Source organism: Kogia breviceps, chromosome 9 (assembly GCF_026419965.1).
Source record: "Kogia breviceps isolate mKogBre1 chromosome 9, mKogBre1 haplotype 1, whole genome shotgun sequence".
Lineage (NCBI taxonomy): Eukaryota > Metazoa > Chordata > Mammalia > Artiodactyla > Physeteridae > Kogia > Kogia breviceps.
In genome coordinates this window covers 99,257,684-99,271,454 of record NC_081318.1, presented here as the reverse complement: position 1 = coordinate 99,271,454, position 13,771 = coordinate 99,257,684, and the positions used below count along the sequence as shown (strand labels likewise).

General features: G+C 41.3%; 1 protein-coding gene across 2 annotated transcripts in view; it reads left to right on the top strand.

Annotated features, from left to right (window-relative positions):
- The window catches only part of LOC131762643 (amphiphysin), a 186,268-nt gene that overhangs the window by 112,590 nt on the left and 59,907 nt on the right, over positions 1-13,771 (top strand). For both annotated transcript variants that reach the window (XM_067042871.1, XM_067042872.1), the window contains exons 4-6: positions 1,857-1,951; positions 5,100-5,195; positions 12,024-12,131. In XM_067042871.1, the coding sequence (XP_066898972.1) occupies positions 1,857-1,951; positions 5,100-5,195; positions 12,024-12,131 (299 nt within the window). The remainder of the gene's footprint in view (positions 1-1,856; positions 1,952-5,099; positions 5,196-12,023; positions 12,132-13,771) is intronic.

The following is a 13,771-nucleotide window of genomic DNA, read 5'->3' as shown; positions in this document are numbered from 1 at the left end:
CATTAAGTTTATGTGTCTTTTATATTTTTAATGGCAGCACTTTGTTTTTTCTCTCCTCTCCTTCTATCCAGCCCCTTTTCATATCCCCTAGTGACAAAGACCAGGACACCAACTTGGTCAGGTTTCACCTTCCAGCTGTAAGGGAGAGTCTGGTGCCAAAGAGGCACTTCTCCAAGTCACCAGCCAAAGACTCCACCATGTTCAGTCCCCAGCCCTGAGCTGTCTCCACGGCAATCCACACTTTACCCTCCATGTTTTTGTTTTTGTTTTTTTTACCCAAGTGAAATTTATTTCAGGGGTATAAAGTTGGTTTAACATCTGAAAATCAACCAAAATAGTTCACCATAGTACCAAGCTAAAACATACAAAACCATATGCTCATCTTGAAAAATGGAGAAAAAAAATTTTCAAAACTCAACACCTCATGGTTCTCACCATGTCTATTTAACATTGTACAGGAAATTCTAGCCAGTGCAGTAATGCAATAACAAGAGACAAAAGGCCTGAAAATTGAAAAAACTGAAACAATTCTCAGATGACATAATTGTGTACATCAAAATCAAAAGCATTCTACAAAAAAGTTAAAAAAAATAGAAAAATGGAATGAATTTAGCAAGATTGTTAAGTTACAAAGTAAAAAGCACAAAAATTAATTGCATTTATGTATAACAGTAATGAGTAATTGGAAGATAAATTAAGAAACAATTCTATTTACCACAGCACCAAAAACCTTAAAAATTTTAAGAGTTTAACAAAGATTTGCCAGATGTCTAGACTGAAGACTACAAAACCTTCCTGAGAAAAGACCTAAGATAAATGGAGAGATATACCATGTTCATGGATTAGAAGAGTCAATAGTAAGACATCAGTGCTTTTAAAATTGATATATATAAATTCAGAGCAATCCAAATCAAAATCATATCAGGATTTTTTTTTAAATAAATTGATCAGCTGATTCCAAAATTTATATGGAAATGCAAATAACCTAGGATAGACAAAACAATCTTGACAACAGAGTTGAAGGGCTTACACTATGTGATCTCAAAGCTAGGCATAAAGCTATAGTAATCAAGACAGTGTGCTACCGGTGTAAGGATAAATGAACAGAATTGTACCCTCCATGTTTTGAAGAAGGGGCACAGGGAGTCTGGAAAAGACTTCGTGATACTTTGTATCACCATGTTGCACTGGGAAACTTTATATCTTTCCTGTTGTTAATAACCATATTTTTGCAACATACCAAATTGTACCTTAATGAAAATTCTGGAAATACCCATAGACTTAAGAATGCTAAGCTTTCTGAGAGTTCTGACTTAAAACTGTATGTATAGCTTTTAGTAATATTGGAAAAAGAACAACTTCTTGTTTCTTTTGAAAAATTTTAGGTCACTTAAAGCCCTTTCAATGATGCCTGAAAATCCTATAGATTTTGCTTCTATCTGCTCCCCGCCCCATGCTTTATTTCTAATATTTAAAGTCATTTGGTATTAATTGTTTTAGAACTCTTTAGTTTTATAGGTAAGTATTCTAGGTGTCCCATACATTTACAGGTTTCATGCCATTTAGCAAGTGACAGCACACATAATAGGACATATTATTATTGGTGTTTTTAGACTAGAACACCTTGTTGATTTTTTTAAGACCCAGCATGGATCTTTATCCTAAAAATACTAGAAAATGCACACTGTAATCAGAATCAGGACTACAGGTGCAAATAGCAATTGTGCCTGCCCAGGTTTTCCTTAAACAATTAGCAAGTATTCAAGATTTTGCCTCTCACTTTGAAAAGTAGGGAAAGGAGGAAGAGATTCCTCACCTACCTCTCTCTAACAGGAGTTGTTTTTCTCCAATGCTAGGCATGCAGGAGGCTTCCATGAAGCTCACCGAGTCGCTGCATGAAGTCTATGAGCCTGACTGGTACGGACGCGAAGACGTGAAAATGATTGGCGAGGTAAGAGCTGGTCACAGCATGTGAGAGGCCCTGGGGTGACTTCTGTGAGGTTCCCACCATGTCCTGCTCACTCAGCCTATTCCCCTGATCCCCTCTCACCACTTCATGGCCCTAATCATGAGGGGACACCATGTACCCAGAAGGCACTGTGCAGTTCCACCATCCAGATCAACCCAAACCTGCAGTGAGGAGTGAACATGATAATAAAGCCACTTGGGTAGAAAGCTGTGGCTTAAAGATTGGTTTTCTTCAACATAAGAATAGCACTTGTCTGTCCCTTACCACAGTTCTTAGCCCATTCCAGTAGGAGAACTGGCTCATGGCCTGATTTTATGTACTGCACCTTCTTCCCCATCCCTCCTTGAAAGCAGGCACAGGATCTGGGAAGAGCATCCCATCACTTTACCACCAGATGGTCCATTCGCTGGTCTGCAGGGCTGAGGACAGGGCCTGCTAATAGGAATTTAACTAATGAAAGGCTTCGTCCTTAGACATGTCTTAACACCTGAAATGCACCGTCTAGCTCAGGGCTGTCTGGCTCTGGGAAATGAGAAAGTGGTTATTGTTGCTTTGAAGAAGGCAGAATGGGGTGTGACATCAGATGAGTTCTTTAATCTTCTTGGGCTTTAGTTTCCTCATCGGCGAAGTGAGAATAATAATTGTATCTCCTAATAACACACTTAAAGTCTGTGTATTCACATCCTCAACCTAGTGCACAGTGTGTGTGATTATTACTGACCTTAGGAAGCCTGCTGTCAGGGGTTTTCTCATGTCCAAGCTCTTTGTTAAAACAAAGAACGGTTGGTCATCATGTCCACTTCACGGGAGCTCGTTGCTTCTCATGAGGCACAGAAGAGTTAAGAGTTATGGCTGCCACAACTCAGGGAAGGGTCTGGTACATGACATCCTGATCATCTATGAAGCCTTTGGAGAGATGGGTTAACATCTTTCCTGGGCTGCTTCACGAAAATTCTGACATCCCCATGTTGATCACAAGTCATAATCTTGTTATGACTATGATAGAAACTGAGATCTATTTATGAAGAAAGCTCTTTGTGAGCTCCGTTACCTCTTGAAAACTTTCAGTATGTGAATTAGGCAAAACTAGCCTCCACACACCATTTTCCAATGCAGTTTTGAGGAATTGCATCTTCTCACATTTCTTAAATATAAACACACTGTGTTTCAACAGCGTGTTGTTAAAGGCTTATTAACTCATTTTGTAAATTTCTGCTTAGAGGTGTATAATTAAAAATGCATTGTGAAAAGAAGAATTTTTAAGGGAATGGTAGAAACTTGTGTGAATGGCTTTTCAGAACACCACGTTACAATTCTGTGTATGGCAAATGCCACTGTTGACCTTGATTCCTAAGGAAACAGCTGCTGTCCTACCTTGATTCTCGTGGCTGCCAGGATTTTTGGAATCTTTTGATGGTGAAGCACCTGACACTGCATGTCCAGGGGGTCTGCTCAGATCATAAGATAAGCCTCTTCGTACGGTGGACTTAAATTTTTTTGTTTGCATAAAATTATTATTTTTTAAATTAATTAATTAATTATTTGCTTGCGCCAGGTCTTAGATACAGCAGGTGGGCTCCTTAGTTGCGGCCCATGGGCTCCTTAGTTGTGGCACGTGTACTCTTAGTCGTGACTTGCATGTGGGATCTAGTTCCCTGACCTGGGATCGAACCTGGGCCCCCTGCATTGGGAGCACAGAGTCTTATCCACTGCGCCACCAGGGAAGTCCCTGTTTGCATAAAATTCTTAATAAGCATCTATTACAATTAGAATTGGGTTTTAACGTGTGAAAAATAGAAGCAAATCAACCATTAAAAAGTGGTTTTCAACAAGAGAGAAGCTTCTCTCCCATAACCGACCTTGGAGGTTGGCAGCCCAGGTGTAGTATGGGGGACCCATGAGCATCAGGGGCCTGTCTTTGCATCCTTTCTGCCACCTCCACGTTCAAGATGACTCTCTGAGCTCTGGCTGTCAGCTCTCATTTTTGTCTTCCAGTCAGCAAGAAGGAGGAAGCCTGGAGGACAAGCCTCCTTTTAGGGCCACTTCCTGAAAGTCCATCCCATTGGCAGAATTTAGTCTCATGGCTACACTTGGCTGCAGTGGAGGCTGGGAAGTATGATCTGTGTCCTAGGCAGCCGTGTGCCTGGCTAAAACTGGACGTTCTATTGCTAAGAAAAAAGAAAGTGTAAACGTTGTCAGGAGACGCCAAATGTAGTAATGGGAGGAATATGAAATGACGTTCTTGCGCACGTGCCTGGGATTCTGTGAAGCAAGTTTATGTTGTCAACTCACATACTTGGAGAAATTGAAACTCAGGAACGTGCAGTTTTCCAAAGTCACACAGCTGGGATATGAATGAACTCTATTCTGGTGAGGCAGCCTGGTGTCATCGACAGATCATGGGCTTCAAATTCAAGGGTTGAAACCAGAGTCTGTCATATACCAGCTGCAGGACCTTAGCCAAATCGTGTAACATCTCTGGACTTCAGCATCATCTTCTGTATAATGGCAACAATAAGACTTTCTTCATAAGGCTATTGTGAGAATTAAATCACACACACACACACATACACATACACACAGAGACACATACAGCTTTTAACCCAATGCCTGGACAGTAATAGAAGTAACAATAATAATTATATCTAATACTCATTGTGTTTCTCATAATTGATATTCCATAAATGGTAGGACCCTTCCCAGTATGACTAAATTTTCTGCTCTCCGTGTGGAGGCTTCAGCAACGGTTTGTTGTTTGTCTGGAGTGGTTTCTAATTTCATGGATTGCTTCAGAAGCAAACTGTCTTGGTGGAATTCTTCACAGACTCCTAGCCCCAAGGTCTACTTATAGGAATCTGGGGACCTTTTGAAGTTTCTACATTCTTTAGTAATTCAGAATCAGAAACACATTTTTAAATGAGCTGAGCCCTTAGGTAGCCTATATTATAAATTAGAACTGGTAGCCAAATTACTGTATTTTTAAATAATCCACACTTTTCTAGCATTTACTAGCCAGGGAAGTAGTAGAACTTATTTAATTGTCTAGTTTCAGGTTTTTTAGAAGTTGGTGAAAGTTAACCAATTATAAAATAATTCTGCAGTTGTCTCTTTATTTCTCTTTTTCTTTCAGAAATGTGATGTGCTTTGGGAAGACTTCCATCAAAAACTAGTGGACGGGTCCTTGCTGACACTGGACACCTATCTGGGCCAATTTCCTGACATAAAGGTATTTTATTCTGTGTCTATAAAGGGAAGAATTGAATGGTCCCATGTTCTTATTAAAACGTGGGCAAGAGATAAGTAGAATTAAAAGTCCTCAAGCTGACATCAAAGACCGTTGGTAACTTTTCATTTATTTAAGCATGAGATTTTTATCCTGTTCCTAACAGTTTAAAATGAAATATAGTTCCAGAAATCACATTTCCCCGTTTAATGAACTGCTTCAGCTTTTATTTCTCTACAGAAGTCTTTTTAATCCTATAGGTATAAAATCATAAATCAGAGATACCAAAAAATTCCAGTCTTCTTTATGTTCAAACCTTTTGGTCATATGGCATTTGGCAAGAATTTCCATTAGAATAAGCAAAGGTCATGAGGAAAGGAGAAACTTCATTGCGCATGTGAGAGCAAAATCTGATCTTTTCCTTACTGTTTATTTTGTGTATGTTCATAGTACACCTGCATATTTTTTCTCTCCTTGAAATTTTCAGGTTCACATTGAATTCTTAAGATGTAAGCCTTTCAAATACATTTGCATCTGGATCTAAAAATATCTTGTCTAAAACATTTGTCTTATTCGACACTTGGATTCATTGAAAGGAAAATATACAAGTGAAGGATCGACTATCACAGATTTGAAATTGACTCTTAAGGTATAGATGGTCTTTAAACCATCAGGGTTGTATATAGCAAATGGTAGCGTTAATAGATCTGCTCCCTAGTTGTTCTCCCAGCTCAAAGAGGACTGCTGGGTAAGACAGCCATGTGTTGCCCTTCCTGTAGAGCGAGGAGGCCATGAACCAGTGTCCATGGGCACTTTCAGTATCTTGCTAGGTGACCTCTGATGTGAAGTTCCATTTTTACCTGGACTTCTTTATAGCCATTGCCAGACACCAGGAAACTATCTGCAATAATGTGCACCGTCCTTGACCATGAAACATAGTGAAGCTTCTTGGCCAAGACTATATGGCCAACACTTGAAGCGTGTTTTGGGACACCAGAGGCACCGGACAAAAACCTAAGTGGATCAGACTGAACACATTAGCCTTGTTGGCAAAATGTCCCAGAGAACAAAATCCAAATGACGAATTCTAGGTGAAGTTATCATAATAGGCAGCAGAATGCTTTACCTAGTCATTGTATAGCTACATCTTAATTTGGAAAGGTATTAGTCAGTTTTAAAAATTTTCCGAGAAATTAAACAGTGTTTTAAAAACTTAAAATTCTGAACACAGGGAATGTGTTTTGAGATATCTTCAGATAATTTGACAGACACTGACATTTTGTCTTGGAATTTGCAGCATTTGTGGAGCAAACAGTCTCAGAATTATTATCACGCTTTAGAATACTGTTTATTTTGTGGTAATTCAGTCTCCATAAAAATCAATTCCTAATAAATTAGGTAAAAGAAACGTTTGTCTTCCTACTTGAAAATTTCAAAGAACCTCGCAACTTGTCTAAATTATTCGTATAATATTTGATAGTACAACTTAGATAAGCAAATAAAGGCTGTGATTGACTACAGGAGAATACATTTGAAAAGTTGTTGAGCTTCAGGAACAAAAACTTAGTATCATCAAAAATGTGTGAAGGATCTGTTTGTTATTTGTTACGATACTGGCCAGCAATAGCTATTTGGAAATTGACCATTCTCTCTAGGAGTATAAAATTTCAGAAGACATATAGAAGTACCTTTGTTGAAACAGAGAGATTAAAATAAACTCATGATGGATTATGTTGGTTAGTCTTTTCAGTTTGTTGAAACACTCAGTGGAACTTTTATTCTGTCTTTTAATTAATTTATTTATTTATTTATTTTTGGCTGCATTGGGTCTGCGTTGCTGAGTGTGGGCTTCTCATTGCAGTGGCTTCTCTTTGTTGTGGAGCACAGGCTCTAGGCACACGGGCTTCAGTAGCTGTGGTGCACGGGCTTAGTTGCTCCGCGGCATATGGGATCTTCCCAGACCAGAGCTCGAACCCGTGCCCCCTGCATTGGCAGGCGGATTCTTAACCGTTGCGCCACCAGGGACGTCCTTTTATTCTGTTTAAGCAGTTCTTTTCCTGTGGTCCATGGTGTCCATGGTTGAGGTCACACACAATGATGATCCTTCAGTTACTGAAACATCTTACGTGAGAGATTTGGAATCATGTTATCTAGCTGGATTCCCTGAAGGTAAATGAAATACGGTTTTACCTGCATCATGGAAAGAGCCTACGTAATCTCTCTCTCTGTTTCTCTGAAGTCACATGTAGAATATTAGAGCATACACAGAGGGTTTCAACCAAGATAGACAGTTGTGAAACCATTTCATATGGTGAACAGTGAAGGAAATAGCAGTGTTTAACTTGGAACAGAAACAATTTGGGGTTGGAGAGCAGTTGGGATAGCTGTTTCTAAGAGTTGAAAGACTTTTCTTCTGTGAACATACACAGATGTTGTGCCTTTTACTCAATGGACGGAAGTTAGATGTGGATACAGACTCTGTCACTTCATAAGGGGAGTGCTGATAGATGATGTAGTGAATGGGTTATTGATAAAAAGGAGGGTTATGATTAAAAATACAGTGGAGCATTTTCAAAGCCTGGAACACAGTTGACTTCCCTGACTCATTAACATCAACAGGGTGTACATGATTAGGCAAATTTCCAGATATTTACTGCAGCCCATCAGCAAGGGCTATGCAGTACCATTCATGAGGGAATGGTGTTTGACTTTTCCAGCTGTGATTGGCAGGGCACCTGGTGTTACAGTTTTTGTTGTGCAGCACTGACATCTAAAATCAATGTTCTGGTAAGAGCCCGCTTGTCCCCAACCTACACAGGCTTACAGCTGTTAGCAGTTATTGTAAAATGAAGTTTAGATTTTATCTTGGCAGCTGTGCATGAGCCATTCAGCATATATTTACAGCAGTGGGCCAAAATGAATTCCAAATTGGGGTTATTGTTGAAATTTTTTTTTAATTTCGTAAATTATTTTCTTTACTGCATACGGTCAATGCATAGTGGGGAATCTGAAGAACTTTTAATTAAACCATTTAATGGAGACTTCCCTTGTGGTCCAGTGGTAAACAATCCACCTCCCAATGCGGGGAACACAAGTTCGATCCCTGGTCGGGGAACTAAGATCCCACAGCTCCAGAGCCCACGTGCTCCGGAGCCCAAGCACCCCAACTAGAGAGAGAAAACCCACACGCCACAGCTAGAGAGAAGCCCAAACTCTGCAACTAAGACCGGACACAGCCAAAAATAATAAAAATAAATAAATAACTAAAATAAGTAAATATTTAAAAGCCGTTTAATTAAACTATTCACGATTAAGCTAGTAAATTTATTGAATAAAATGTACTATTGGATGATTAAGTAAGAATTGTATCATTTTCCATGTGAAGCTTTAGTGTATTAACTCTACCCTTTCTTAGGAGATGTGGTTCTTTTTTCAGGTTTCCCAAATATCAGATAGGTAAGGCAATAAGATTGATATGTTTTGCCAGCACAAAAATATATGCATCAAAATGAGTGATGGCCTTCAAAATGTCCCTTCTACCATGGTAAGCTGTACTCTGTAATTGACTTGTCAGTTATAGAAGAAAATGACTCACATTATTTACTTCTTGTTTTTGAACAAAAAATAAGATGATCCAGTGCAGTGTTCCCAGGCTTGGAAGTAATTGAATTTTGGCTCTTTTCGAAAATCAAGTTTATCTTCAAAGCATCAAGATTTGCTTTTTTGGAAGATCCTAAAGGACAACCTCCCCACCCCCGACCAAGTCCACAAAGCAGAGCTTTGTAAAAGTTTCCACAGAGTTACACAAGGCCGCTACCTCAAGGGGCAGTGCTCCTTGGAAGGTAACAGATGTCTGCTGAAAGGAATGAGCTTTGTCACCTTGTTAGCACCCTTCTCTCTACTCTGCTGGGCTAATTAATTCATCGCATATTTTGAGCGGACGTGGTATGTCAGCCATCCTTCCACTGACACCAGTGGGAAGTGGTCGGTGCAGAGGGTCAAGTGAAAGGGATTGGAAGCAGCTAAATGAGAGTAACTGCCCCACCCCACCCGTCGTCACCCCTGAAGGGGGTGTAGAGGAGTAACACAGAGTGACAGATGGTCGCTGGATGACAGAGTCTGTCAGAGACACCTGGGCACTGCTAGAAAGAGTACTAAGCAAGCATCAGGGGCAGGGACTGAGTGAGACAAGTGAGGGCACGAGGGTTCAAAATATAAGGAGGCACCTACTTGGACTGCTGACCCTGCACTAACATTACCCCGAGAGTGAGAGCCTCCTTAAACATTTATCTTGAACTGTACTATTTCTTTCCTCAGCTGTTTTAAGTCTAATGAAGAAATTTCTCCTCTCTGATAAATTTTATTATTTCCATTTGATTTCCATTTAACTAAATTTCCATGTATCTGTTGAAATTCCCTGTCTGTTTATGTATTTTGTCTACCTTTTCCAGCTAGATACTTTAACATATTAGTCATAGTTATTTTAAAATTACTGGCTGGGGACTTCCCTGGCAGTCCAGTGGTTAAGACTCTGTACTTCCACTGCAGGGGGCACAGGTTCAATCCCTGGTTGGGGAGCTAAGATCCCTCATGCTGCATGGGTGCAGCCCCCCCCCGCCCCCCAAAATTACCAGTACTTCCAACATTTGGGTCATGTCTGAGTCTGGTTCTGTTGCTTGCTCTGTGTTTTCTCATGGGCCATTTCTCTTTTTTTAATGTGTGTGTTTCAAAATTTTTGATTGACTGCCAGACATTGTGTATAGAATAGTGAAGACTGGAGTAATATTTATGCCTGGAAATGGGCATGCCTTTTTGTCAAGCCAGTAGTGTGAGAGTTCAAATTAATCTGCTTGCAGCTTGAGCTGGATTTGTGTTTTGTTGTTGCTATTGTTACTTTCAGTGCACTGTCGCTTTCAAATTCCTCTAGAATTGGGCTGCTGATACCTTGCACGTATAGTCTAACATCTATAAAATTTTCAGACTCTTGGGTTGAAGTCTAGTTTTTGCCTCTACTTTGACCCACATTGGTTGGGCCCTTGGATGTCAGAGAGTTTTTCTCAGTGTTCCTGCTCCCCCTCAGATTTCAGGTGTCCTTGTGTGCCAGTGTTTCAGAGGGGGTCTCTCTCCATACACTTGTCCTTTCTCCAGTGGTAGGCAGCTGTTTCTTGTTATTCAGTGCTGGGCTTGGAGTGGAGGCAAGTCTGTTTTATGTTATACTTTCCTGGCCTGTCTTAGGCAAAGTTGGCCTCATTATCTGTGGTTGAGCTTGAACAGGAGTTTTCTGACCCTGCCCAAGTGGGATCAGAGCTCTTCTTGTTGTAGGAATCAGATCTTGGGCTCAAGAGGGTTTTATGTTCCTCCCCCATGGGTTGAGATTTTTTTCTCCCACTCTTCTGTGTGTTACAGTTATTTTTGAATATATCTAGGGGACCCAAGAGATTCCTATCCATCATTGGGGCCAGATTGATTTTGTTTCTACCTTTCCCCCAGAATCAGTGGATCTCTGCCTGGTCTCTGTGGACCAGAGGATCTGTTGTTTCCTCCTCAAGTGGCTTAAGGCTTTTACTTTGTAAAGAGAAAAATGTCCAAGGGAATGGGCAGGGCTTTGTATTTCTAACCCCATAGCATCAGAGATCATCTCATTCTCACTTGCACTGCAAGGGAGTGTCTTGTCGCCAGACTTTCTCATAGCATCCAGTGGAGGCCCAAGGAAAGAGCTTGCCCATAAGTGCAACTTCCCTTTGTGTCTTGGACACCCAGCTATTCCAAACTGACACGTTAGCCCACAATAGACCTTAAAGAATGTGTTAAAATTTTAGCTGACTACTTCTTGTCCGCTTATATGGTGGCCACAGCTTTTACCTGCCAAAGGTGAAAGAGTTGGTACGTCTCATCTCTCCTTGAAGAGACTCATCCTTCTTTGGAATTGAGATTCCTTTACTGCCTGGTGACTTCATGTCTGTGATACAGTCAAGACAATTTATGCTTTTATAAATTATCCAGATATTTTCTTGCTAGTGTGGCAGTAACATTCTTTGCAGCTTTCTATATCCTAACTGGAAACAAAAGTCTCTAGAAATCAATATATTTTATTTTATTTTTTTATTTTTTATTTTTTGCTGTACACGGGCCTCTCACTGTTGTGGCCTCTCCCATTGCGGAGCACAGGCTCTGGACGTGCAGGCTCAGCGGCCATGGCTCACGGGCCCAGCCGCTCTGCGGCATGTGGGATCCTCCCGGACCGGGGCACGAACCCGTGTCCCCTGCATTGGCAGGCGGACTCTCAACCACTGTGCCACCAGGGAAGCCCGAAATCAATATATTTTAAAATCTCCTCAGATAATTTGAATGAACAAAAGGATTGACAAACACTTCTAGGAAAAAGGGTTTCTTAGGAAGTAAGTCTGATTTATAGAACTGCTGTTAGTGTGAGTGCTATTAGAAATATAAAAGCAAATCCTAATATAGTCTTGTACTATCTTCAAAATGGAACATTTAAAGATCTAGGATAGAGACTAACAGAGAGTATAGGTTTATGTGCTTCCCTCAACCAGTTGTGGAATTTCTCTGGTCTTTGACTACAAATTCTGCCTTCACCTCCTCCTGATTGACCTAGTTAGCATCGCAAGGGAGGCCTTTACCTAATGGTTTTCAAACAAAGGAGCGGAGGCTGTAGTCTGTTTTCCAGGGATCATTTGTCTAGTGAAATTCTGGTTCACCTCCATCTCCGGTCAAGGTCCTCAGCTACTGCGGACAAGGAAGGCATTTTGGCAGTCAAGAAGAGTCTGTGACCGCGCCTCTTTCTTAGTGCATATGTTTCCCTGTTGACAGAACCGCATTGCCAAGCGCAGCAGGAAGCTGGTGGACTATGACTGTGCCCGCCACCATCTGGAAGCTTTGCAGAGCTCCAAGAGGAAGGATGAGAGTCGCATCTCTAAGGTAAGGGACTGACCCCACTGCTGTCACCACTCTCCATGTTCTGTGTGACCTACAGCAACTTTGCTTTTGAAAATGAAATCTTTCCTTTCTCACGGAGATTGGAATCCGGACAGAACTGAAACTGAAGTACGGTGCTTGTGGGCTGCTGTTCATAATTTTTAAGTAACGTGAAGGGTTTTCAGGTCATGGTAGAGTTCACATGGGTGACACTGACTCACATTTTCATCGTAATAAACGTTCGCCCCCAACAGTACTGCCTGATCACAGAAAGTAATGTGTCCTTACCTTCTTTCTGTGGTCATGCTCCATACTTGACACCAGAACGCAGATTCAACTAGGAAATCAAGTGTGAAATTCTCAGACATAAATTGTGCTTGAGAGTACAGATGTGTACTACAATTGCATGACATTCTTTTTCTTTTAGAAAACCCATTTCCGGAGCTTTTACCATGTATGTCAGTCATTGGCTGACAGCTCACTGGAGACACCTGCTGACTTCTCACTTGGCATCCAGTCCTGCCTTCCCCCATCTGCACACACAAAGCTGCCTGGATGGCCTTTCTGCAGCACATATCTAGAGAGAGTTTCTCCACTGCTTGAGTCTTTTAATGGCTCCCATTTTGCCTGTAGAAAAAATTCTAAATTCCTTACCACGGCCCACGCGACCTTCGCAATTTGGTTCTGACTCACCTCTCCATCCTTGTCAACTTTCAAGTCTTCTTTCCCCTCCTTTCCTTCCTCTACACATGTCCTAAGCTGGAGCCTCCGTGACCTATAATACCAGCTGCTGAGCAGCTGTGATAAGAGCTGCCCTTCACGCGAGGCCCCTGAGGTGCCAGGCACCATGTTCAACACTTCATTTATATCCTCTTTCTTTAATACTCACAACACCTGTGAGGTGGGCATTGCTATGTCCATTTTACGGATTTGAGGTGCACAAAGGTGGAGCAGTCTGATAAGTCCACATGGTTAGTGAACTGGCACCCCAACTCCAGCAACTGCACCTTTTATGTATTGCAGTCCATTCTCCATCCCCTTTGTTAGCAAACATTTGCTCATTCTTCAAGATTTGATATCACGTTAAAACATCACCTGCCCTACGGAACCTTCTCTATTCCTTGCACCATCTTCCTTAATAGCATGCTCTGTAAGGGCTCATAAGCCCTTTCTTGTAGTGTAATTACTTAGACTTCTCACTAGACAGGGAATTTCTTGGAGAAGCATCCGTGTCCAGTATCCCGAGCAGAGCAGTGTATGTGACAGGCTGTTAATGCATTTTTGTAGAGTGAATGACTCTGTAAGAGATGCAAGAGAAACCATTGTAATCAATCACATTTTCCTTTTGAAATAAAATTCAGTATTTCACTTTTTAAAAATTTAATTTATTTACTTTTGGCTGCTTTGGGTCTTTGTTGCTGCGCACAGGCTTTCTCTAGTTGCGGCGAGCAGGGGCTACTCTTTGTTGCAGTGCGTGGGCTTCTCATTGTGGTGGCTTCTCTTGTTGCAGAGCACGGACTCTGGGCACTCAGGCTTCAGTAGCTGTGGCCCGTGGGCTCAGTAGTTGTGGCTTGTGGGCTCTAGAGCACAGGCTCAGTAGTTGTGGCGCACAGGCTTAGTTGCTCTGCAGCATGTGGGATCTT